Source organism: Panicum hallii, chromosome 9 (genome assembly GCF_002211085.1).
Source record: "Panicum hallii strain FIL2 chromosome 9, PHallii_v3.1, whole genome shotgun sequence".
NCBI lineage: Eukaryota > Viridiplantae > Streptophyta > Magnoliopsida > Poales > Poaceae > Panicum > Panicum hallii.
Window position 1 is genome coordinate 53,962,835 of NC_038050.1, and position 23,467 is coordinate 53,986,301.

Consider the following 23,467-nt stretch of genomic DNA (forward strand, 5'->3'; position numbering starts at 1 on the left):
TCATCTCCCCATCCCGCCCACTAGCTCGTGAGTCCACGGAAGCCCAGACCAACAAGCGAAGCAGCTCTCAGCTGCAGCCATGGCGACGACCGCCGCCGCGCCGGGCCTCGCCGTCGCCGCAACCGATCCCATCCGCTCCTTCCTATCCTCCGCCGCCGCCTCGGGCGACCTCGGCGCGGACCTCCGGGAGCTCGCGTCTGCGCTCTCATCGGAGCCCGCCGTCCCCTACCGCTCCCTCCGCGCCATCTGGTGCGCCGCCTCGCCAGACGCCCGCCCGCCCCTCCGCAGCCTCCTCCGGGGCGCCGACTTTGTGCTTCCCAGCCCCAAGCCTCGCGAGAAGGTTCTCTCTCGTCCTCTTGATCCTTCGTGATGCTGGTTTTGTTCTGATTCGCCTGGGTTTGCAACGCGGTTGGGTTGCAGAGCGATGAGCTCAAGGCGAGGCTGGAGAAGCTCCGGGAGATGCAGGAGAGAAAGGAGTACGCCGAGCTAGTCAAGGACGTTGCGCCTCCCAGCAGGGAAGACAGCCCTGAGCCCTTCTCATCCTACAAGGATCAGATCGGATTCGGTACCTACCAACTGTCCTATTTCCACAGTATACTTTGCTGAATTATTTTTTTTTCTAGCCAAATTCCTCTTTACACATTCGTAGTCGTAGCTGCAATATTCGGATTGCTTATTCAACCGAGTATAGTTATTCCATTGAAGGAATAGGATGATGACCTCCCTTTGTTTCGTTCACCTGAATATGAGCTTTATTGGGCTGCGTCTGTGGCTCTGAAAAACTACCTGGAGCGCCCATCTCTAAGCATGATTGCAATGCACGAACTGTTGTTTTCCGAATTAGAAATTGCATGGTAGCTTTGGTGCAAAATCATTTTAGTTATCTGCAAAATGACTAGAGGCTGAAGTTTCATCAAGCTATTCTGCTACTTTAATTTCTGCACGTGTTTCTTTTCCTTTTGTTGTTGGCCCTGGTGGGAAGTTGTGAACTGTAATTCAAGCGACGAAGGAGAAACTTGTAATTAAGTTTTCAGGATGGAACAATCATGCATACAATAGTAATAAAATCATTTAAATGCATTCTTCACTAGTAGAGTGTACCGTTAAACAAACCTGTGATGCACAATCAAGCATGATTGCTATGACCACAATATCGTTTCAAATTCTGACTTTTAAAGTCCAGGTTTAGTGCAGTACTAGCTTACTGGGTTTGCATGACAGTGTTCTGCAATGGATGCCTCTTTTCGGGTAACTAATTATTTGTAACCTAACCATGGCCCTGTTTGTTTCAGTTCTGGCTAATTTTGAAGACTCGATTTTGAGAAATCCAAAAGTCAGATGACTCCCAGAATCGAGAATCGTGAATCCAGCTGATTCTGGGTTTTGGGAGTCATTTGACTTTTGGATTTCTCAAAATCGAGTCTTCAAAATCGGTCAGAAGCTGAACAAACGGGGCCTATAGCTAACACTTAAGATCACAAACGTAAAGTCAAACTTTTGTAACTTTGACTAACAATATGTCTAAAAGTATATTATCCTAACGGAAAGGAGTTATAGATTATGAAATTATTTTGAATGATGATTCGAATAATGTATATGATGGTCAAAGTTATAACAGTTTGACTGAAGACAAACTAGGTGGACCTATACTTGTGATTGGAGGAAGTAGTGAAAATGGATTAAGTTGTTGTAAATGCGTGAAAATGGGGGCTTATATTTTTTCAGAGAATTAACTGAAAACATTCAAAGACACATATGCTGGGTTTTGATTTGAACTTGTTTTGGTGCAGCTAATTGAACATTTTGATTATCTATAGTGCAATTAGCTAAGGCTGAACTGCTGCAGTTTGTTGGACCTACTCTACTTTCTTCTTTTATTTTCTGCTTGCCGTCGGTCGTTGTGGGAACTGTGATTCCTTTGTCTCACTAATGGTACCCCGGTATGGCCATTATGAAAAAAAAGGGAACTATAAAATTTAAATAAGTGCAGATGAAACTTATAATAAAGGTTTTCAGGAAAACTTAATGAACTAATGGTAAACAAATGCCTGCTTCATTTATGTTATGAATAGCACTTGTATTCAATATGTACATATACAGGTATTAGTAAATATGCACAAAACCCCTTATACAATGGGGAAACTACAAAAGGTACATATACATCTAACAATTTGAACAATTATGCATGCCAATTGTAGTGAAATCACACAAATGCATTCTTAGTCTACTACGCAAACCCACAGTGCACGGCCAACTGATGGATGTAGTTGGCGACTTCAAATTAGTCATTTAATCTAAAAAATTATAGCTTGCTCTGCATTTCTAGAATTACTCTTGATAGAGCCACTTTTCACTAAAAGGAACAATTGTTCTACTTCTCTGCAATCTTTGGAAGAACAATGATATTTAATTGTTCCTTTGTTTTGGCTGTAGCAACCCAGTGCATCATGAATGATAAATTCATATTTCCTAAAATTGGGCCAAACTTATTGTTTCTATGTGCAAAGTCATCGTCAATATATTTTTTAAGGAAAAAAGTCCAAACTACTCCCCTCAGGTACGGTCAAAGTCCAGATAACCCCCTTAACTATCTTTTGGTTCAATTTGGCCCCTAAACTATGTCATTTGGTTCAATTTACCTCCTAGTACAATTTGTCTTTTTTATTTCTCCACTTACAAGTGGAATCTTAATTTAAGATTTTGCAGGGTTGTAGTTGGCATCACAATGTATGGCAAAAAAATATATTATGGATTTTTTGTCATTATTTTTTCTATAATTTTATATCATAAGGGTTAATTTTTTATTAAATATTGTACCCAATAAAAGTAATTATGAAAAATTCTTGACATAATTTTCTAAAATGTGTTATGATGTCCGCTATCATCTTGCAAAATTTTAACTCAAGACTTGGCTTGTGCGTGGATAAATAAAAAAGATTAATCTTATTAAGGGGTAAATTCGACCAAATGACATAGTTTAGGGGGTAAATTGAACCAAGAAATAGTTTAGGGAGTTATCCGGACTTTGACGATACTTGAGGGGAGTAATATGGACTTTTAATTTGTGCATTTGTCCTTGTAGTATGCGTACAGTCTATGTTGGGCTCCGGCTAGGAATTTCTTGTATGGGTTTCAATGTTTGAACATCTCTTTTTTTTTTCAGGTCTGCATGTTGTTGTTATAATGTTTACAGGTTATTTGGTCGGATTTGCCATGTTCAGAGCTCTGTTCAACAATAGCCCTGTACTGGTAAGTCCGTTAGAACACTGCATCTGGTACTAAGGCATGTAATCCTACAGCGTGCCTCCTTTTTGTGGACACAGATGCTATCTAATGTAGACTGTAAGGCTGCGAGAAATGCGGTTGTGAATTTTTATTCCTCATTCTCTTATTCGGATGAAAGATTTGTAGTTCTTAATTATCACAACTCATTGATTGCGGAGGTTTCCTTGTACATATAGCGATGTAGTATCGTGTATACATTGGACTGAAAAGGTCAAACAATTTTGTTATCCTCTGTAGCTGCAAACGTGTCTGCCTTATTCTACTAAGATCATACTTCATGCAGGAACCTTGTGGTGTTTCTTTTTTCAGAATGCTGCTGGAGGTATCTTAGGATTAGTCGGTGGAATGCTGGTGGAGACCATCCTTTTCATCATCAGATCATCAAGTAAAGAGTTGGCATCTTCTGTTCCAAGATCGAAGAAAGTTCAGTAGGCACTTGAAGTGCCCTTGTCAGTTGGTGGCGGGGAACGATGATAGGCCTACCTTTTGAAGCGTATCGAGCATTTGTTTGAGTTCAAAAGATGCAATTCATGGACTAGATGAACTTGACATCCAGATTGAGTTTGTATCAAGATGGAATAGGACAGAGGGATTTGATTTCACTGTTTTTAGTCATCCAGGAGTTTGTACCTCGCCCAGTAGGCTTGACGTTGAAGAGCATACTCCTACACTGCGTCTGCATATATGTAAATGTAAAAACTACATGCAAGAGGCTGATATGTTTGTGTTACATATTATCGTTGAAGAGTATATTGGGTTGATATTTTTCAGTTACATACAAGTAGTTATTTTTGGGTGTGAGCTTTGGTATTATGGATCTTCATCATATTACGAACTTCTAAGATCTTTATAATTTTTTTTTCCATCGTAATTCGAGTAAAGTGGCCCGGCCCTTTTTCCTGGCCTCAGCGGTGGCAGCAGTTATGGAGATGGCGTGGAAGAAAATCATACTGCCACTAAAGACTGGAGATTGCTATATGCCATTCTCCGTCCGTACATGTATCCGATTTGCTACCCGCATGGAGGATTGCTATATGCCATTCATCGTATTACGAGCTTCTAAGAATGGAGGATTAGAAGTAGGATGCAAGTTATATTCATTTTAGGTTATTGGATTGATCTAAAAATTTGATTAAATGAACTAGGATGGCATTATGCGCAATTAATTTAGAAGAAAAAATAAACTTAGAATGGCATACCATTGTAATTATTTAGTTAACCCATACAATATTATTAGGCACTCGCTTGAATCCCAAATTAGAAGGCCACCCGCACGATGCCGAGATAAGTTTTAAACACGTACAACACGTGCTAAGATGCACGGGAGCCTTCCATCCGACAAACTGAAGCTACGGCCTAGAAGATTATCAATATGGATGAACACCAAAGCACAGAGCTCAAAAGTGAGAGAGAGCTGTATAGACAAGCGAAGCCCAGGCTTCACCTTTGTAGAGCGCCATGACAAGCTTGCACCGCACCACAAGCAAATGAAGACGAGGGTGAACAGCCTCCCTAGGACCCCAAACTCGACAATGAAGATGTATGAAGCATGGACTGCTGTGCCAACTCCATGTCTCCATCCAATTGCATTACATGGTTAGAAACCACTATAGTCAGAGTGGCCATGCAGAGGTGGAGAACTTGTTTCATGCAGATTTTAATTTGTTTGAAGCTTGTAGAACTTGTTTCATGAGCTCTAGTTATTTCTTTGGGATTCCTTACGTCTCAAAATATCTCTTTTATGTTTTTTGTGAATTTTGGAAGCTGCTTATTATTTCCCCTCTTATCTAAATGTTTTTCCTTAGTTAAATTAAAACCCTGCTACGATATCCACTTTGATCTGGCTCCGGGGGCCAAAACTAGCTAGAAGGAATTGAAAATTGGGTAACTTAACTAAATGCAATTGGAGCTGATGGTCAAAACTATGGACTTGTACCACAGAAGCCCTGTGGGTAACTTAACTAAATTGTAGTACTGCCGCTCCATTTCTTGGCCGGGTACTGCGTTGTAATTCACCAAATATGAGAAAGCAAAATCTGTTCATACACCTCATCATTTCTCTTCTTCCTCCTCTCTCTTTTCGTCTTCCTCTTCTTCATCCAACTATGAACCCACCGCTGGATCCACCCCTGTCCATATGCTATTTTCCTGCCATGCAACTGGACTCGCCCATAAAATTGAGCAAACCACAGTTGGAGGGCTTCCAACTGACAGAAGAGGAAGTAGCCCTCTGATTCCTGGGCCCGACAGGTCATGGAAGCCAGGGGGGGTCTAGTTACAGGGGGATTAATATGAAACATGTCGCTGTTACAATATTCTGGGCATAAGTGCCACTGTCTGGCTCGTTATGAGCGAGATATGTTTCTCTATGTCTCTGTAGATCGTGAGGTTCTCTGAACAGCTAGGGCGTAGCAACGCGGAGAAACGCTCCAGGACGCCTGCTATGTTTGCAGGTGGATGCCGTGAGTCGGCAAGGCACTACAAGGAACGGAATTGCACAAGGAAGGTAAAATCAGATGGAAAGAATAGAAACTTTTAGGTTCTCGTCGACAAATGACAATGAATGTGTAAATGCTTTTGAGGGGGTAAATGCATAAATGTTTTACCTTGACTGCAAGAACAGTGGCAGTGCAGTTCGTAATCAGTTTTGATGGAAGCTGGGGATCACGAGTAGCCGACCAAAATCAGGGCTTATACAATTAGCTGCTTGATTCCCTCTGCCTGCCTCTTCATCTTGAGAATCGTTACCTCCAGATGTTGCCTGTCCGACATGATGACCAATTGTTGAGTGAGACTACAAGAAATTTAATTACACAGAAGTCAGTAATTGCAGGGGAGTCATTGACCAACCTGCATGACTTTGTCTACCATCTCCCTGGCTTGTGATTGCAAGCTTTGGACGAATGCAGAACAGTAAGACTCTAGTTGATCATAATGATCATCATGGTTTAGGAAATCTATAGATTGTACAACCCCATCAGAAGTACTCTCTTTTTGTGTCCTTCCACTATCTACAGAGTATTCAGCCTGCAAGTAAAAACAACAGTGAAGAATTGGCTCTGAGATGCCAAGATCAGGTGTATTGCATTTTACAGAACAGACAAGGAGCGGTATTATATGTAAATACAAAGTTAATTTAGCCTGCGTAAGCTCTGTTTTTTTTAACCTAAGAAATGAAGTATGACAGAATAGAACCTCAAGTTGTTGATCTGATGTAACGTCCAGACTAATGGGCAGTTCGGGTATAGAATCTTCATTAATGGTATGATCTCTGTTACTACTTGGTGTAAGCTCGGAAACGTGCTCCATCTCCAGTAAGTTGTGCACATCATGTGAATCCAATGTGCTCCTGACATTATCAGGAAGATTATCTAGCCAATTTGCAGGCATACAATCAATGTCCTGAAAATAAATACATTGATGCACGTCCTGATGTATCAGACCAATGTACTGAGATTCTCAACAACATTGATGCAAAAATTTGTACACTTAAAGTATGTTTGCCAAGCCAAAAGTAGAAACATGATCCAAAGTCATGATTTTCATTTCCATGGCGTCAATCATCTGGCCAAAAGTAGATAAATCATCACAAGCCAAATTGTATTACAAACTATTGTTATATACTCCCTCCGTTCAAAAATAATTGTGCTATCCCCTATATACTCCTTTCAAATATCTGGTTTTTACTTTGTATTGCTAAAAACGCATATGTCCTGTTTTCGCAGATGGAAGGAATAACAGGATCCTTGCACATTATCAACAGCATAGCTGGACACCAAAACTACAATAGCTGACACTCATGGTCCACACATGTACAAAAGGCTTGCCACTGCATTTCTACAGAAATGGGCTTACAAGGTAAAAGTAAAAAGAGCGGCTTAATAAAGGATTAAAAAGGTCATTATGGCCTCTTGTGAAAACTGATGATTGAGCGCTTATAATATAATTAATTGTCGATTTTTTTTTGCACAATGTAACAAAGGAAATTGTTGATTGCTGAAAACAATGAAACTAACAGAACTGTACCTTTACTAGATCGACACCAAGTTCAGGGGTTATCAAACTGGACCTTGCAACAATCCTGCTCCACCGCCACCACTTTACCATCACAAAGTTCCCTAGAACATGGGTCACGGACAATGACCACCTGGCCAATTGAAAATGGCCGAGCTACGTCTGCTGGTAGAGAATCTAGTGAACCATCACTTAGTTGAGCATAGCATGCCCTAACTCCATTACGATAATCCTCAAGCTGTTGTCTTTCTACCTCCAGAAAATTATCAGAAAAGCGCCGGGGCTTGCCACGATAGCTGCAGGATAAAGTTCTTTCACTGTAGGACTTAAACAATCAAAAATAACAAAACTGAGGATATGAGAACAAATGCTGTTCCAAGGTTAGCTAGCTAATACCTTCGTACTATGCTCCACTCAGATCTAGCCAGCCTTGAAATATGCCTCAAATATGGATGATTTAAGTACTTTGCAAAATCATTATCCATAAACCAAGGAAAATCAACTGCGCTGTAGAACCACTCATGTGTACACCATCTGCGGAGCAATTCAGATGACAAACAGTGCAGCAATTTTCTTGCCTGAAAACAGTCAGATTTAGGACTCCATGCGAGGACTAATATCAATCTGCAACATTGATGAATTATGGCATACACTGTACCTGTACATTATCTGAAGCTTCATTGCATGATACATACATTTTTTTGCTATGCATTTTGTTTTTTATTTTTCTTCTTCTTGACATACTTATTTCAGGGTTTATTTCCCTTGGCACATTGGGGTACACTTCACAGGGAATATTTGCAGTTGATTCCGGTAAATCTCCTATTCCCGTTGCAGAGTCAGAATTTGAAGAACCCTCAGTGATGTCAATAGCATGCGCAACATTTATTTTTTCAGCAGGCACCTGCCGTAAAGAAAGAGAATGCAGATGAGAATTATCATAACAGTATCCAAAGAGGTTAACATTGTAACAAAGGAGAACACATCAAAATTGACCAATAGCCAAGATGGCTTCAAATCAAATGATAAACGTGTAGGCATTGGACACTAGGCATATATTGCCAAATCAGTAATAAATAAGCAATGACTTCCCAGTTCCAATGGACATCACCCAAGACTTTATGAACTTAGTAGGGCACAATCGACACAGCTAAAGATAAAAAATGCAAAAATAATAACATCTAATTGAAGAAGAACTGTGGAAGTGCAAATGCTGACAGCATCAGCATGATTTGGCACAGAATACAGCTCACTATCAAAAATTTTACCACTGCATTTAATAACTCGGTATGCTTTTTCTGCTTGGTCTTGGAAGCACTGCATTCGTAAACTAACTTCCCTTGTTTAGATAGATCAAAAGGAGAATGTCCTTCATCCTTGCTCTCCAATAATGTAAAGTCACTTTCACTAAGTGCACCTGGATCAGCACAGAAGAAAAACAGAAGTGTAGGCAGTGAGTAACATGAATGAGATAGTATATAATGTGAAAAACAAAACGAAGTAGGAGCTCTAGGGGAAGATAACCTGAAGGAATATTGATCTTGAGTTTTGACATCTTATCAGGCGCAATATTGATCTTGAGTTTTGACATCTTATCGGGCGCATTCACCAGACTCTCCAGCACGTCTAAGATGAACATATCATCTGCAAAGATAATAGAATAGCAGTAGTCAAATATTTACACTGCTTGTCAATCTCAACAGTACCAATACCAGGTAAAAGTAAAACAAACAAGTAGTCAAAGCCTTTCAACAATCATAGAGCAGGAATCCTATGACGGTGAAGATCCACTGAACAACAATCAAGTAGCAGAAGAAATAAACTTGATAACTGGTCAATATAGGAATAAAGTCTCCATAGTGGACGTGTTCTAAGGTTGTATTTTGTTGACTACCTAATTGCTCTATAATGACTTGGTGTGCTAGAGTTCCATTCTTATTCAAGGGTAGGCTGGATTACACTTTTTGCTTTATCTTGGATTAAGTAGTCACATAAATCAGTTCATTTTTTATAACAACATTTCCGTATTAGAAAGGCTACTAAAACTCACATAAGTCCATCCATGGTTCTAATTCCTGAATGAAATATTGGTATACTAAGGGCATACTTGTTAGATAAAAGCACCTATAAGCATAAGGTGGTGTTCAGACTGTTTTCAGGGTTAGGGTAAATGGTCTTTAGGGTTAGGAAAGATCTATAAGACTATACTCAGGCCCAAAAGATCTGAGACTAAAAAGATCTGAGTAGTAGGGTTAGGATCTATAAGACTAAAAAATTATGCCTTAATGCCCAGGCCCCAGATAAATGGTCTGATCAGAGAAAGAGTATACTCTGATGGAACTATCTATGATGACATATCATAAACAGAAAATGGAATTGTAAGCTAAGGGATTATTAAAATTTGTTATAATAATAATTGTGGAAAGGAACAGGATCATTGCAGAAAACTACCTGCAGAAATAATCGCACTAAACATATGCTGTTCTTTGAGTAATCCAAGAGGTTTATTCCCCTCTTTAACCGCAATCATGGCTTCATGCCCAACTTTACTGGTCCGGCCTCCGTTCATAGTTTGGTTCATTCTTCTTTTTTTCAAAGGCTGCTGAGTCTGACATATCTCAGTGCCTCCAGTTCCTTTGGACTCCAAGAAAGTCTGGCATTCAACACCTTTGGTTGCTTCCATGACTCCGGATCTTCCATCATGAGAGCACTCATTCATCGAAAAATTAGCGTTATCATTATCAATCTTGCCATTATTCCATTTTGTTGAACTGATTGCATTTTTAAGTTCTGGTGCGGCATCATCAATAGCATTCCTATCTGTAGGAACTATAACCGGTACCCGAGGGGTACGATTCCCAACAGAATGACTTTGACTGTTCCTAGCCAGTTCTGAAAAAAACACTCAAAACTACTTAGGCAACAGAATTGTCCAATGAAAATGCTTCTCAATTTTGGTTCAGCCAAGTCTTCCTTCTTATTTGACAATTTTCCCTCAAGAAACAGCCCAAAAGATCAGTAAGGAAAAAATAAAAATGATAACGATGTTCCATACAAATACTTGCCTCCATAATATCTTTTCTTAAAGTAAGGTGAAAATCCAGGAATTATCCATGCATGATAGGAGTCATGAGGGTAAGGTACTTCATGTACTTTATGCTGAGTAGCTTCTCCATGTTTTTTCGCTTCCCCAGATGCTCTTGTTCGTCCATTTCCTCTATGACTAGGGGGTAATTCCTGCCATTTCAGGCATAACAAGACAATGAAAATTCTCGAGTCAATGTGATCTATATACTTTAAGATTTGCGTAAATAGATTAACAAAAAATTCTAAACCAAAGGGAACAAAATAGTGTGATATGGATCCGACAAGGAAGTTGGCTTCAGAGGAAGCCAGTTTTACATGTGTACACATCAAGATCACTACTCCCTCAAGTCACCAAAAAGCGACCTCGTATTCCATTTGGATAACTATACTAGGCCTAGGAGGTGCAAACTATGATGCAATACCCCAAGCCACTTCAGAATGAATGTTACTTTTAGGGTTAGGAAAGGCATCATCATTGCATACTTATCTTATTTAACAGAGCTAACCTAATGTGGTGAAACTAATATGTAGTATAACTGGACTCATAAGAAGCAGAACAATCAGGACTCCAGCAGTGCTCATCTTCATTACAATAAACTCTGCACAGTGACTTCATATGATATGCATGTTTACACGAGGAAATTACTGACAATTTAGCATACCCAGAAAAGTAGATAGTAATGCAGTTTCTACAAGAAGTAAATCCTACGAGCTTACCAAAAGATTGCAATGACCAGTCACTAATGCAATAAATCCCATGGAAGTAGCTTGATGCTTTGGAAGAGATAAGAAAGTCTGCCGAAGTAAAATATGTCAATATACAATAAATTGTGGTTTCAAACATGACTCCAAGCTGAAGTACAAATTATGAACACATATTAAAACATGAAGTCCAGATAAGTACAGTTGTTCAGATAGAATGTACTTTTTATTATCAAAATATCGCCTTTAGTTTTCATGAACCCAGTAAATGGTGGTAGATGCAAAAAGAAAAAAGGTACGGCTTGCAAAAGAACATGGATACAATAATGATAAACTAGAGACTCACCTGATGCAAAGTGTAGAGAGCTTTTACCACGTCTGGTGATTTATGACCAACCACTGCACTGATCTGTGTATTCATATTCACCAAACAGCATTTAGGCAGTCAACAAATAGCTTTACCATTATGCCTCAAGAGATACTTACAAAATAAGGAAAATCAAAGGGAAATGGACATCCCATACCTTTTTCCAGTCTTTTCCATGTCGATGGTAGGCTTTATAGAAGCACATAAGCTCATCGTTGGTCCATGTGGCACCTAAATCTGAGATTTTCCTCTTCTACAAAATGGAAACATTTTTTTGAAGAAGAGAGCAGCTGAATGGCACATTATTGCAGAATGAAATGGCATTCTAGAGAATATTGTACTACAGTTGCAGGCCACCATCTACCACCTATCAATTGATAATCTTCATGAAACATCCAAAAAATATATATGCACATTTGCTTTTAGTTTATACCTTGGTTGAACTAGGTACATCCCCATGCTGCTGTCGATCCTCATATCCTTTTATTCTGATCTTGTTAATTGTTCGAGAAAGTTTCACTGGACCCATCCAAACTGTCCTCAACTGTAGACTCAAGAAGTATTGCTGCAATAGACACATGCAAGATCAGTATCTAAAGCAGAAGTTAACAGAGAATACATAAGAATGTTGCTTACAAGTATCATAATTTCATCCAAAATTCGAAGTTTCATATACTTGCTTTAACCTAAGTTAAGTCGTGGTGCCAAGGTCGAATTAAGGAAGAAAAAAGATTAGCAGTCCATTTATTTACTAGTTACATTGATCAGAATCTTGTACTAACTGCAGCCATACAATGATCATATTGATCTTATCTCATACTCTGGTTTAGGTACAGATGCAGAGTCTCGAACTTATGGCCGATAGTTAGAATGGTCAACAGCACTGTAGTATCAATATGGCACTTAGGAGTTAGGACTGATCTGATACACACCCATGATACGAGATCATTCATGGCAATCGAAAACCAGAAACTAAACTAAGAAGAGAACTCCTCCCCCCACCCAGAGCAACAATCCGCGCATAACATTATTCAGTTGCATCTCCGGTCATCGCCACATAACCACAGCGATCTCTCTCTCTCAAAGGACAGGCAATCGCAACATCCTACCGCAATGCTATATCCACCTGCCGACCTCCATGCTAACAACAAAAGAGAAACAGGAATCGGGATTTCACCTTCTCCGTCCGCGGAGCCGGCGGGTCGAACTGGAATTCGAGTCGGCGGCGGCGGCTTGCGATGCTCGGCGGAGTCGGTCGCGGCGTCGTGGCAGGCGAGAGGGTTCTACTGTTCTAGGGAGTGAACCGGCTGATCGACCGGGCTCGGCGGCGGGCGGGTGGCAGGAGGCAGGAGCGAGGGATTGCTGCTGCCGGAGCGAGGCGTGGGTTTTTGGAGATAGAGAGGCCGCACCGGGGTCTTGTCGATCGATCAGCGGCAAAACAAAATTGTGGTAAATAAATAAGATTAAATTTAAGGTAAAGGCTAGTATTGGGCCGGCCGTATGTTTGCGCGTCCGCACGACCGCCGCATCTGCCCGTCTAAATTAATCCATTTGGCATGCTAGAGCAGCCAAGAAAAAAGAGAGCACGGCGAGAGAGGCGAGGGCTCACTTACTAGGTTGGGCTTCGTGGCCCAGGTATTTGGCTGAACTAGTAGGTTGGGCCTCATGGCCCAGATTGAAGAGCCCCCAATTTGTTTTGGGCTCCACTGCAGCCGGGCTTCCGTTGCCAGACCCTGTGGGCTGTGTGGCCAGCGAAAGCGCGGAAACAATCGATGGCGTACGTGTACGTTCGAGAAAGCGAAAGCGATGAACGAGGAGGAGAAGGCATTTGTAGATCGACGGTCTGCATGTATACATTTGAAAAATACAAGTCTGGATCGCTTAACTACGTATACGATGCGATCGATGTAGGAGTATTTAAACGAGGAGGAGGAGGAGGAGGAGGAGTACGTGTCCAGGTTCATGGGTCAACGTTTCCTCAGAAGACGGAGGCGGGCTAGCTGCAAGATGGGAATCCATGTGTAGCTTCGGCCTCGTGGTCTACGGCTGGACGGCCGGGATCCTGTTCACGTGCTGCCGCCCGCGCCTTGTGCGCGAACACAAAGGCAGGCCGGGCCGGCTGCATACTTCCATGCAACGCACGCTTAATTGCTAATTTGAACTTGGCGGTGTAAGTGGGCGGAGCTCAGCGCTTTGAGATTAGCGCTGGAGTTAACTATCTCTAATTAGCTTCGTGTGGTTATCAAAACCGCAGTGCATGAGACAATGAGAAATATTGAGGGACTGTTTGGAGCTCTGCCTAAGCTACCACCGCCTAACTTTAGGCGTGCCACGCAATGTTAAGCAGGTGTTTGGAGGGTATACTAACATTGGCGCGCCACAGTTTTCTTAGACACGCCACAACCGCTCGCCACGCAAAATCACGCCACAGGTGCGGCGCTCGATTTGGCCGCCGCACCCAAAAATCACGCCACACCCTCTCCTCCTTCCTCCCGTCCGCGCCAGGTACCCCGCCGCCCCCTCCTCCCCGGCCCGCCGCGCCCCCCTCCCCCGCGGGAGCAGGGGCCACCACCCGCCGCCCCCCCACCCCGTGGGAGCAGAGCCCCCCGCCGCCCACCCGCGGGAGCAGAGCCCGCCGCCGCCGCCCGCCGCTCCCCTCCCCCGCGCGAGCAGCCCCGCCGCCGCCTCCCCTCCCCCGCGGGAGCAGGGGCCGCCGCCCCCCTCCCCCGCGCGAGCACAGGCTGCCGCCCGCCGCCCCACTCCCCCACGGGAGCAGCGCCGCCGCCCGCCACCCCCTCCCCCGCGGGAGCACGGGCCGCCGCCCGCCGCCCCCTCCCCCGCGCCAGCAGCGCACCCGCCCCCCCTGCTGCATTTGTCCCCCCCCCCCCTTGCTGCATTTGCCCGCCCCCCCCCCCCTCAAATTTGATCATTGCTGCATTTGTCTAACCACCCCCCCCCCCCCCCAATTGATTATTTCCTGCAATTGTCTAACCCCCCAATTGATCATTTCATGCACATAAGTAACATTTCTATTCCTTTCTTCAGGTGTTTTTTCAGCGGGAACAGTCATCTTCTCCTTTAAGATATAACTATCTTCTAGATTTTAATTGTGTCATATGTGTTGTATGCATTCTAAAATAGTTCTTAAATCTTTATAGATGGGTGCAATGGAGGATTATCTTGAGTATTATTATTATGATTATAACATTCGAAGAAGAAGGTTGCTTATTTGCATAGCCATATGTGTTTGTATGTTGTGGTACAAGTTACAAGAACATAGATTCATGAGGAGGCCCAAATATGGTTCTTTATTAGAAAGAGATTTGGAAAGAGAAAAGAGGTTAAACCGTTTATACAATGGAACTGAAGCTAACTGTATTAGTGAGTTGCGCATGCGTAAAGTTGTTTTTCACCGGTTATGTGGTCTTTTAAGATCCCGTGGATTGTTAGAGGATAGTATCAATGTGTCAATTGAGGAAAAAGTAGCTATGTTCTTGAAATTTGTTGGTCATAGATGGACAAATAGATCAGTTGGCTTTGAGTTCTTACGCTCCGGAGAGACTGTTAATAGATATTTTAATGCTATTTTGGATGCTTTATGTGTATTGTCTCATGATATTATTGTCATGGGAACTATGGAAACACATCCAAAGATATCCACCAGCCCGGGAAGATTTTACCCGTACTTTGAGGTAATATATATATATATATAAATATAATGCAATGAAGTTATTTTTCTATTAATTTGTAGTAATCACTAACAGGAGCACTTTTTTTATTTGTGTTAGAAATGTGTAGGAGCATTGGATGGTACATATATATCGGCATCGGTTCCTATATATATACAAGATAGATTTAGGGGTAGAAAGCACTATCCAACACAAAATGTCTTAGCTGCCGTAGATTTTGACCTTAAGTTTACATATGTGCTGGCCGGATGGGAAGGATCAGCTCATGATTCCTTTGTGCTCCAAGATGCATTGTCACGGCCATCAGGCTTAAAGATTCCCGAAGGTATAAGTCAAGTCATTAATATACCGTGTTTTAGCTTCCAAAATGAATAGCTAATGGTAGTTTAATCTAATTGTAGGTCACTACTTTTTAGCCGATGCTGGTTATGCTGCTAGACCTGGCATATTACCTCCATATCGAGGTGTCCGGTACCACTTTAAGGAGTTTAAGGGTACTAGACGACCGGAGAATCCAAGAGAACTATTCAACTTTCGTCACTCCTCTCTTAGGACAACGATTGAGCGGGCATTTGGCACACTCAAAAACAGATTTAAGATACTTACAAGTCAACCATTCTTCCCTTTAAAAACACAAGTCAAGATAGTTTTGGCATGTTGCACTTTGCATAACTTCATAATTGATGACGGCCCTGATATCTATGTTTATGATGATGCGATATGGTTTCAAACTCTTTCAAGAAGCAATTGTTCACATGGGGATATTAATAGGGACAACCAGCAATGGTCAATCATACGTGATCAGTTAGCTCAGCAAATGTGGGATGAGTGGGACCAAATTTGATGCTTATGCTTCTGTTCTGAGACATTATTTTAAGTGTATTGGATGCTTTTATTGAGACCTTATCTAATTAGTTAGAGACATTATTATGTGGCTGTTTTCATATCCTATTTAATTGAATTATGTTGCTGTTTAATTGTACTACAAGGCTGTTGTGACACCATTTTTTATTGTTATATATGCATATTTTGAGTCCTTATTTTATTGTTACATGTGGCTATTTTGAGACAATGTTATAAATTGATCTTGAGTACAGATATGGGCAAGGGCAAGGAAAAGGATGAAGGTGATGGCACCACTCGAGAGAGGACCATTCTATGGGATGAGGATCAAACTAAATTTATGCTCGGTTGGTTCATTGACTACATAAAGGAGCAGCATGCTAGTTTCAAGATAAAAAAGCAGCATCACTTTAAGTGTTCAGAAGCATTGAACAGGCAGTTCAATATGGGGGTAACAGCTACTCAAGTTGAGAGGCATTTCAGATATTACAAGGAAAATTGGAAGTTTATTAGAACAGCTTTAAGCAAGAGTGGTAACACATTTGACACCTCAAGATCTATGGTTATCATATCTGAATCAGAGAAGGCTAACTTACAGGTATTTTCTTTTTCCAACATTTATTGTTAGTATTTTGCTAAATGAATGAAATATTGTTTATTAACAAATGGCATGTTACTGTATGCAGGTAAGGGCAAGAAAGCTCTTGTCCAAGCCCATCAAATTCTTCAATGAAATGCAAGAACTATTCCTTAACAGCAGTGCTGATGGTTCTCTTGCCATGGACGCCAACACTTGTCTCAATAAGACACAAGCTGATGAAGATAATGATTATGATGATGACTTATGTAATGAGTTGTCCAGCTATGCTCTGCCTGAAGATAATTTAGGTGATGATTCAGATACTTTACCTTCCCCTATTAGTGGTCAGCCCAGCATGGCATCCCAAGTGGCTGAGCAAAGCTCATCTAGCTCGGGAGTCAAGCGTCTAAGAAATGAGGGAAAAGCAAAGAAGAGAGATGTGAGACCAAAGAGCCGCATGTCTAGGGTAGAAGATGCAATCACAACTGCTTTAGTGGAACTTCAAAATGAAATCAAGAAGCCACTGCCACCTCCACCATCTATGCGCAGCTCTGATGATATATTATGGCAAAGACTTGAGAACATGACTTTAACTACTGACCAAAAGCTGATGGTAGGTACATTTCTAGCATCCAAAGAACAAAAGGGGATGCGTAGTTTCTTATCAGGCTCATCCGAGGTAACATTTCAGTTATAGGTTTTCAAGTTTCTTAGCGATTCGGGGATGTGAATTGGCTATGTCTACTCGTCTGCTATTTGGTTTAAGTAGTCAGGTAATATATCTTCAGTGTTGTTATTACACATATGTTATATTCTAGCTATCATTACAATTACTATTTGCATTTGGTTAAGTTGATTTATTTTACACTTGTATTAGATTCATCGGACTACTCAAGATGGGTGCTGTGAATGGAGGCTGACCACTGCGAATGGAGGCTGACCATAGGAACTTTTGTTAACTGCTAGTGCTCTACTATTTTGTAAATCAGCACCATTGTAAACCTCTTACGGTGATTATATGGAGCTGGTGAAAACTATTGATAATTGCTTATATGGGCTTGTGTGGGATGGTATGGCCTTTGCGAAGTGCTTCCGTTCCGTCGTCGCCGGACTCTTTGAACTGCGATAAATTGCTTGATGAAATAGCAGCTACTCTACTCTACACTTGATTTCCATTTTGATGTGTTCTGGATGCTAATTTTCATATGCTTTTCAGTTCATGTCTATGTACACTGCTGAGTCTAGTCTACAACATATGAGCAGATTAGCGGTAGGAGCATGTATGTATACTTGCCATTTGAGGTGAGGATTTGAGGAGCATGTATGCATACTTGCCATTTGATATAGTTCTTGTAATTTGTTCTTTTCTGCAGGTGGAGCTTTGTGATGATGATGACTTCCTTGTTTTGGCTTGTGATGGCATTTGGTAAGTTCCTCTAGATTAATATTCTCTGGCATCACATGATTATTGTTTGTGTTAGAAGTAACAGCCATATGTACTCTTATGACTATCAGGGACTGCATGTCAAACCAACAGTTGGTTGATTTCATCCGTGAGCATATAAACACAGTGAGTACCAAGTTATATTTAATGTTGATATTTGGATGTCTTGTCTTTGACTATACTCATGGAAGGAAACAAAAATTACAAAATGCAGGAGGAAAGCCTTTGTGCAGTGTGTGAAAGAGTGCTTGATAGATGCCTGGCTCCATCGACCATGGGGGGCGAGGGATGCGATAACATGACAATGATCCTGGTGCAGTTCAAGAAGCCGATTACTCAGAACAAGGACGACAGTGGTGCAGAACAGTCAGCTGGAGACACAGAACCCTCCGAGGTGCAGTGAGTCACGTCTGATGATGGCACCTATTATTATTCTTCGCTGCCGGTATTTCTTCCTTCCACATGTTCTGACCCAAGCTTTTTATGATCAGCGTGGCCGAGGAGAATGGCTCATGATGAACAGGTACGGCGAGGAAATGGCTCTTGAAGCATGGCCCCTGATGCCTGGACCTGGCTAAAACAGGTGTACAATGTTGCAATGTACCTACATACCAACCATGTGTCGAATTGGCGTGAACGCTATTCTTTGCCCTATTGTTGTCTCTTGTCTGTAACCCTACCTGCTGTTATCTTCCGGTTGTGATTTTGGCCATCTGACATCACCTAACTGTATATTTGTGGGTGGAAATGGTGTTGCAATAGCTCATTTTGTTCAAGTCAAGCGGATCCAGTGTTGTGCCCTTTTGTCACCTACACCTATACAGGTTCAGAAATTCAGATATTCTTGTGGCAGAATTGCCTCCTTTCCTGTAAAGTAAACTCATGCATAAGTTAGGCGTGTTACCAAACAGATGCCACATGTGCCTAACATTAGGCGTGGCAGGACATCAAACACTTACCATATTATTTTTTCAGCATGCCTAACCTTAGGCGCGACAGTACACCAAACACATACCTAAGCATGGCTGCTTAGACACGCCGCACCTGTGACGGTTGCCTAAGCTTGTACGGGGCGGCTTACACAACCCTCCAAAGAGGCCCTGAGTGTTGAGGGACGAAAAAAAAAAGAAAAGCTGCATCGCACACTTTCTAACTTTTCCTCTGCCACCGCTGGCCGCTGCAGGTACGCACGGCGTATCGTGACCGTACGGAGATTCTCATCTCTTCCGATGAAGGGATAAGAAGATTATTATTTAAGTTTTTGAGAGAGAGAAACGAAGAAGATAAGAGAGGATAGACGATGGATTTTATTGGCGCTAGCTGTTCTGCTAACTTTCTCGGGGACAGTCCTGTATATATTCTATGCGAAAATGCCTTTTTTTTATATATATATAGGATAATATAATGTCTTGTAGTTGTGCTGGTGGGCGAGACGAGAGAGAGGCCATTGGGGCTGCAGGAAAAAGCCCAGCAGCTACTCTAGTAGATCCCAGAGAGAAGTGCCACCACGTCATGCACGTACGTGTCCCGCATGCACATTTCCCAGTCCTGAAGAAAGGGGCTTGCACAGCTGTAGCCACTGCCAACGGTACGGGTTCGGCAGCGCGGCAGACTGACGTAGTACTACTAGCTGCTGGAGTGCTGGTCCCTAGCTTTGCTTTGCTTGTCCGATATGGTAAAGTCCGAGGTTTACGGAGACCATCATTTTTCTTTTCCCTTTTTTTCTCGTAAGCTGAGTGTGCACGGCGATGCTATACGAGAGCAAGTAAAAGCAGGTTAAATGCTGAGGTATAGAAAAGAGAAGAGGAGGGATGAGAGAAGTGGACTGTAAACTTACAGCCTGATTTAATATAAAAATAAAAAATTTTATGAGAAAGATAAATAGACTATATATTAATAATAAAAAATTAATCATTGTACAAGTGAACTACAAATGAACTAGAGATAGATCGTAAAAATCCTTAAGACCAGCACCGGCTGCATTATTAATCATGCTACGAGCTGATGAGCATCGCCGCCATATGTACATGGACAACGGATGGATCCAGCGGATCCATGTATACTCGTCCCGGCCAATGGGCACGAAGAAGAACGAGTGCTTTGTCAGCTTGTGGCCAAACTTGATAGATAACAATGCACACATCTACTGTACTATCCAAGCTACCAACCCGATATGTGGTTGTGCTAGTTGGGCCCGCACTGTACGCAGCCATCAGGCGTCTCCATCGATCGACTGCTGGCTGGGTTCGGTGAACAGGGTCCGTGACGTCACCATGCGGCCGACTCGACCCATCCGTCGATTTGGACACGAGCTGCAGCGCGCATCTAGTAGACATTATGATTCCGGCCGGGTTGGACGCGCATGCGCCGCAATTGCGAGCGCTCCGGGCCGTCCGTCTCTCCACACATATTTGCATTATATTTCGATGGAAAATATATTTGCATTATTACGTACATCGGGGCTCCTTTTAATATTTTATCCCCCCCCCCCCGGGAATGCGTACCATTTTGTATTTTTATCTAATTTACCCCCGTGGACACGACTCTTTGTCGGTGCATGGGCATGCCCATGCTGCGCGTGTGCCGCCCCGCTTGCAACAGCTAGGTACACAACCTTGGCGTGACGTGCATAAACACATACAGTGCTCTACACAAAGGGAAGCAAATGAGCCGTAAGTGCGCGCAGATACTCCGTACCCAGGTAGCTAGTGGTGCGCCGTGCACGCACAGCCCTAGGTTTTCCTGCGTTCCACGATTTACGAAACAAAAAACCTTTAAAACTCCCTCTCCCGAAATTGCTGCAGATTTGTCTGCTAGCCAGGTCTTTTGCCGTTTTGCGTTCGAAACCGGCGGCTCGATAGGTGGTCTAGCCTGCTTGGCCGACCGCGCGGGGAGGGAAACCAGCGGCGGCCCAGCCCAATACCATCTGCAGCGAGCACCAGCTTGCTCTGCTTGCTTGGCATGATGCAGGGCACCAGCGCACGGCCGCCGCGCCGAGCCTCTGATGAGAAGGAAGGAAGCAAGAAACGTCGTCATCCTCCTCCCCTCTGTCTCGTGAGTCGCGCGACTTCCCCGTCCGCGGCGGCCCCGCACACGTGTCCCCCGCTTCACATGCTCCTCCGCTCCTCCCCCTGCTAGCCTGGTCTCGCCGTCCCACATGAGCGGCCCCAGTCACCGACGCCGTCAATCTCGCCGTCACACGCCAAGCCTTCCTCCACCCCCTGCTATTATAAAACACCGCAGCGGAGGAGGGAGAAGCCACCGGCAGAGAGCCAACCAACCAATCGCCCCCCGCCTGAGCACCCGACAAGCGATGGAAGCCGCCACGGCCACCTCCTCCCCTCGCCTGACCCGCTCCGCCTCCCTCTCCGCCGCGCGCCTGCCCCGCTCCCGCGCAGCCAGGTTCCCGCCGTCCCCGCAGCTCTGCCCGCTCTCCTCCGCCGCCGCGGCGTCGCCGCGCGCCCTCCACCCGCTCCGCCGCGCCAGGTCCGACGCCGACCTCGCCTCCTTCACCAGATCCGCCGTCCTCCTCCGCCACGCCCCGATCCCGGCCATCCTCGAGGCCGACGAGGAAGAGGATGACAGGTCCCCCGCGGGCCTCGACCGCCTCCTCGACGGCGCCGGCGCCGGCAGGAACGGCGTCGGCGGCAGACAAGGCGGCGGGCAAGGCGGCAACGGGGGAAGCGGCGGGCAGGGCAGCAGCTGCGACATGGGCGAGTACTACCGCCGCGTGCTGCTGCTGGACCCCGAGAACCCGCTGCTCCTGCGCAACTACGGCAAGTACCTGCACGAGGTGGAGGGCGACCTGGCCGGCGCCGAGGGCTGCTACGCGCGCGCGCTGCTGGCGTGCCCCGGCGACGCCGACCTGCTCAGTCTCTACGGCCGCGTCATCTGGGAGGCGCGCCAGGAGAAGGACCTCGCCGAGGCCTACTTCGAGCGCGCCGTGCAGGCCGCGCCGGACGACTGGTGAGTTGCGCGTCTCGATTGATCCGCCGCGCGCGTCGCCGCCCTCATTCATCGATCGATCCATTACTAATTGGAATGATGATGATTGTGCAGCTACGTGCTGGGATCGTACGCGAGCTTCCTGTGGGACGCCGAGGAGGACGACGACGAGGCGGCGCCGGCGGCCACCGCCCCAGCGGCGGTCGCGGCACCTGCTGCGCCGTGCGACGACCCGGCGTTGGTGCCCGCGTGCTGAGCGCATTCGCCGGTGGACCGGGCGGTTCGCTCTGCTTGATCGGTCTACGGTTTTGCTACAGTATTATTGTACATAGGAGGACGCGGGCCGGATCGGGACGGCGGCGGATGTAGCACCCGTGCGCGGTAGCGTAGGTCAGCTGGCACCGCCGCCGACGGATCGCCGTCCGATCCGCCCACAAATAACGAGGAGGCTAGCCGGCGGGCAGTAGTGATCCAGTGCAGGGGATGATCCATATCGACGGCGCGATGTCAAATGAGACGGTGACAGACTGGCAGGAGCAACACACGGCTGCCCGGAGCTGGCTGGCGCCATCGCTTCAGTTAGAGGCGTCGACGAGAGCTTCATTTCCCCTTAATTACTAGTATTGACAGGTGTATAGAGCGACCTTGTACTTACTAATCTAGCTTGATGAATAACACAACTTACTGATGATCTAGCTATTTCAGCTCTTTTTAGGTGAGATCTCATGCTTTCTGCTTCGATCGAGCTGATCGAGGAGCGAGCTTCCTCGTTGAATCATGTATAGTATAATGCATGATGTGTGTTCTTTTGTTTTAAAGAAAGAACTGCATGATGTATGTAGTAGCACTGATTACGGTCTCGATACTTGCTAGTACCATGTCATGGGTTGGATAATTTGGCCGATCACTAAACCGAGCTAAGTTGGATCGCGTGCACCTACCCTGCATCAGGGCCACCTCGGCACATTATGATCAACCCAGACCCAGTGCCTGCTGCGGGCCGAGCGGAACCTGCGCGCAATATGGCTCACCTTCGCAGGTCCATTTTTCCGGGCTACCACTGAACTGATCTTGGCAACCACAGCGGATATTAATATATTATACTGAGTCCATAACTTTGCAATACTGTATGTACAAGGATAATTTGCCATCAAATAAATCAATTCATGTATGTATATGTATATATACACTACGAGGCCTGTTACAATGGTTGGGAATTACCCATGGTGGGTACTTCCAGGTTTTCTTTTTCTAATTTTTCCTAGCCGTTCATATGAGAAGTCAGCTGAAAATTTTAATTTATTATGTTTGGGGTATTGTCTTAATTTCCGTGAACCCGCGCAGCCGTGCTGCTCGTGCAGGGACCGGGCCGCCGCCGTTGAGAACTGGGTGGAGACCAGGCACCAGGTTCAATTAAACTTGAGGGCATCTTGATTCGTCCGAAAACATATCGTGTGTTACCGCCTTTACGTATTACGGTGTTACCAAATACGGTAACACCTAGACCAGCG

At 44.2% G+C, this 23,467-nt stretch overlaps 4 protein-coding genes and 1 pseudogene across 5 annotated transcripts; 4 read left to right on the forward strand and 1 right to left on the reverse strand.

Annotated features, from left to right (window-relative positions):
• Positions 1 to 4,066, forward strand: LOC112876198. 2 transcript variants are annotated; one of them, XM_025940252.1, is made up of 4 exons: positions 1 to 340; positions 421 to 565; positions 3,164 to 3,249; positions 3,569 to 4,066. In XM_025940252.1, the coding sequence occupies exons 1-4, from the start codon at positions 80 to 82 to the stop codon at positions 3,614 to 3,616; spliced, it is 540 nt and encodes a 179-aa protein (XP_025796037.1). In that variant the 5' UTR covers positions 1 to 79; the 3' UTR covers positions 3,617 to 4,066. The 2 variants fall into 2 exon arrangements, with proteins under 2 accessions (XP_025796037.1, XP_025796036.1); XM_025940251.1 differs by having other exon boundaries at positions 3 to 340; positions 3,595 to 4,066.
• Positions 4,067 to 5,283: 1,217 nt separating this feature from the next.
• On the reverse strand, positions 5,284 to 12,013 carry LOC112873138 (annotated as a pseudogene).
• Positions 12,014 to 16,243: 4,230 nt separating this feature from the next.
• LOC112873139 lies at positions 16,244 to 17,476 on the forward strand. Its single transcript, XM_025936157.1, has 4 exons — positions 16,244 to 16,585; positions 16,674 to 17,180; positions 17,337 to 17,340; positions 17,445 to 17,476. Exons 1-4 carry the CDS (start codon positions 16,244 to 16,246, stop codon positions 17,474 to 17,476), a joined length of 885 nt encoding a protein of 294 aa, XP_025791942.1.
• Positions 17,477 to 17,871: 395 nt separating this feature from the next.
• On the forward strand, positions 17,872 to 18,787 carry LOC112877654 (probable protein phosphatase 2C 58). Its single transcript, XM_025942003.1, has 4 exons — positions 17,872 to 17,993; positions 18,083 to 18,137; positions 18,226 to 18,410; positions 18,503 to 18,787. The coding sequence occupies exons 1-4, from the start codon at positions 17,887 to 17,889 to the stop codon at positions 18,525 to 18,527; spliced, it is 372 nt and encodes a 123-aa protein (XP_025797788.1). The 5' UTR covers positions 17,872 to 17,886; the 3' UTR covers positions 18,528 to 18,787.
• A 2,472-nt stretch (positions 18,788 to 21,259) lies between these two features.
• Positions 21,260 to 22,800, forward strand: LOC112873519. Its single transcript, XM_025936478.1, has 2 exons — positions 21,260 to 21,977; positions 22,071 to 22,800. Exons 1-2 carry the CDS (start codon positions 21,325 to 21,327, stop codon positions 22,210 to 22,212), a joined length of 795 nt encoding a protein of 264 aa, XP_025792263.1. The 5' UTR covers positions 21,260 to 21,324; the 3' UTR covers positions 22,213 to 22,800.
• Positions 22,801 to 23,467: the final 667 nt, after the last annotated feature.

Excerpts from the sequence above, each read along its gene's own strand:
- LOC112877654 (XM_025942003.1), top strand. The coding sequence starts at position 17,887 with ATGTATGCATACTTGCCATTTGATATAGTTCTTGTAATTTGTTCTTTT. Across the intron at positions 17,994-18,082 it reads TTGGCTTGTGATGGCATTTG|GGACTGCATGTCAAACCAAC; the intron begins GTAAGTTCCTCT and ends TATGACTATCAG. Across the intron at positions 18,411-18,502 it reads ACAGAACCCTCCGAGGTGCA|CGTGGCCGAGGAGAATGGCT; the intron begins GTGAGTCACGTC and ends TTTTATGATCAG.
- LOC112876198 (XM_025940251.1), top strand. The coding sequence starts at position 80 with ATGGCGACGACCGCCGCCGCGCCGGGCCTCGCCGTCGCCGCAACCGAT. Across the intron at positions 566-3,163 it reads CAAGGATCAGATCGGATTCG|GTCTGCATGTTGTTGTTATA; the intron begins GTACCTACCAAC and ends TTTTTTTTTCAG. Across the intron at positions 3,250-3,594 it reads TCAACAATAGCCCTGTACTG|AATGCTGCTGGAGGTATCTT; the intron begins GTAAGTCCGTTA and ends TTCTTTTTTCAG.
- LOC112873139 (XM_025936157.1), top strand. The coding sequence starts at position 16,244 with ATGGGCAAGGGCAAGGAAAAGGATGAAGGTGATGGCACCACTCGAGAG. Across the intron at positions 16,586-16,673 it reads CAGAGAAGGCTAACTTACAG|GTAAGGGCAAGAAAGCTCTT; the intron begins GTATTTTCTTTT and ends TACTGTATGCAG.
- LOC112873519 (XM_025936478.1), top strand. The coding sequence starts at position 21,325 with ATGGAAGCCGCCACGGCCACCTCCTCCCCTCGCCTGACCCGCTCCGCC. Across the intron at positions 21,978-22,070 it reads CAGGCCGCGCCGGACGACTG|CTACGTGCTGGGATCGTACG; the intron begins GTGAGTTGCGCG and ends ATGATTGTGCAG.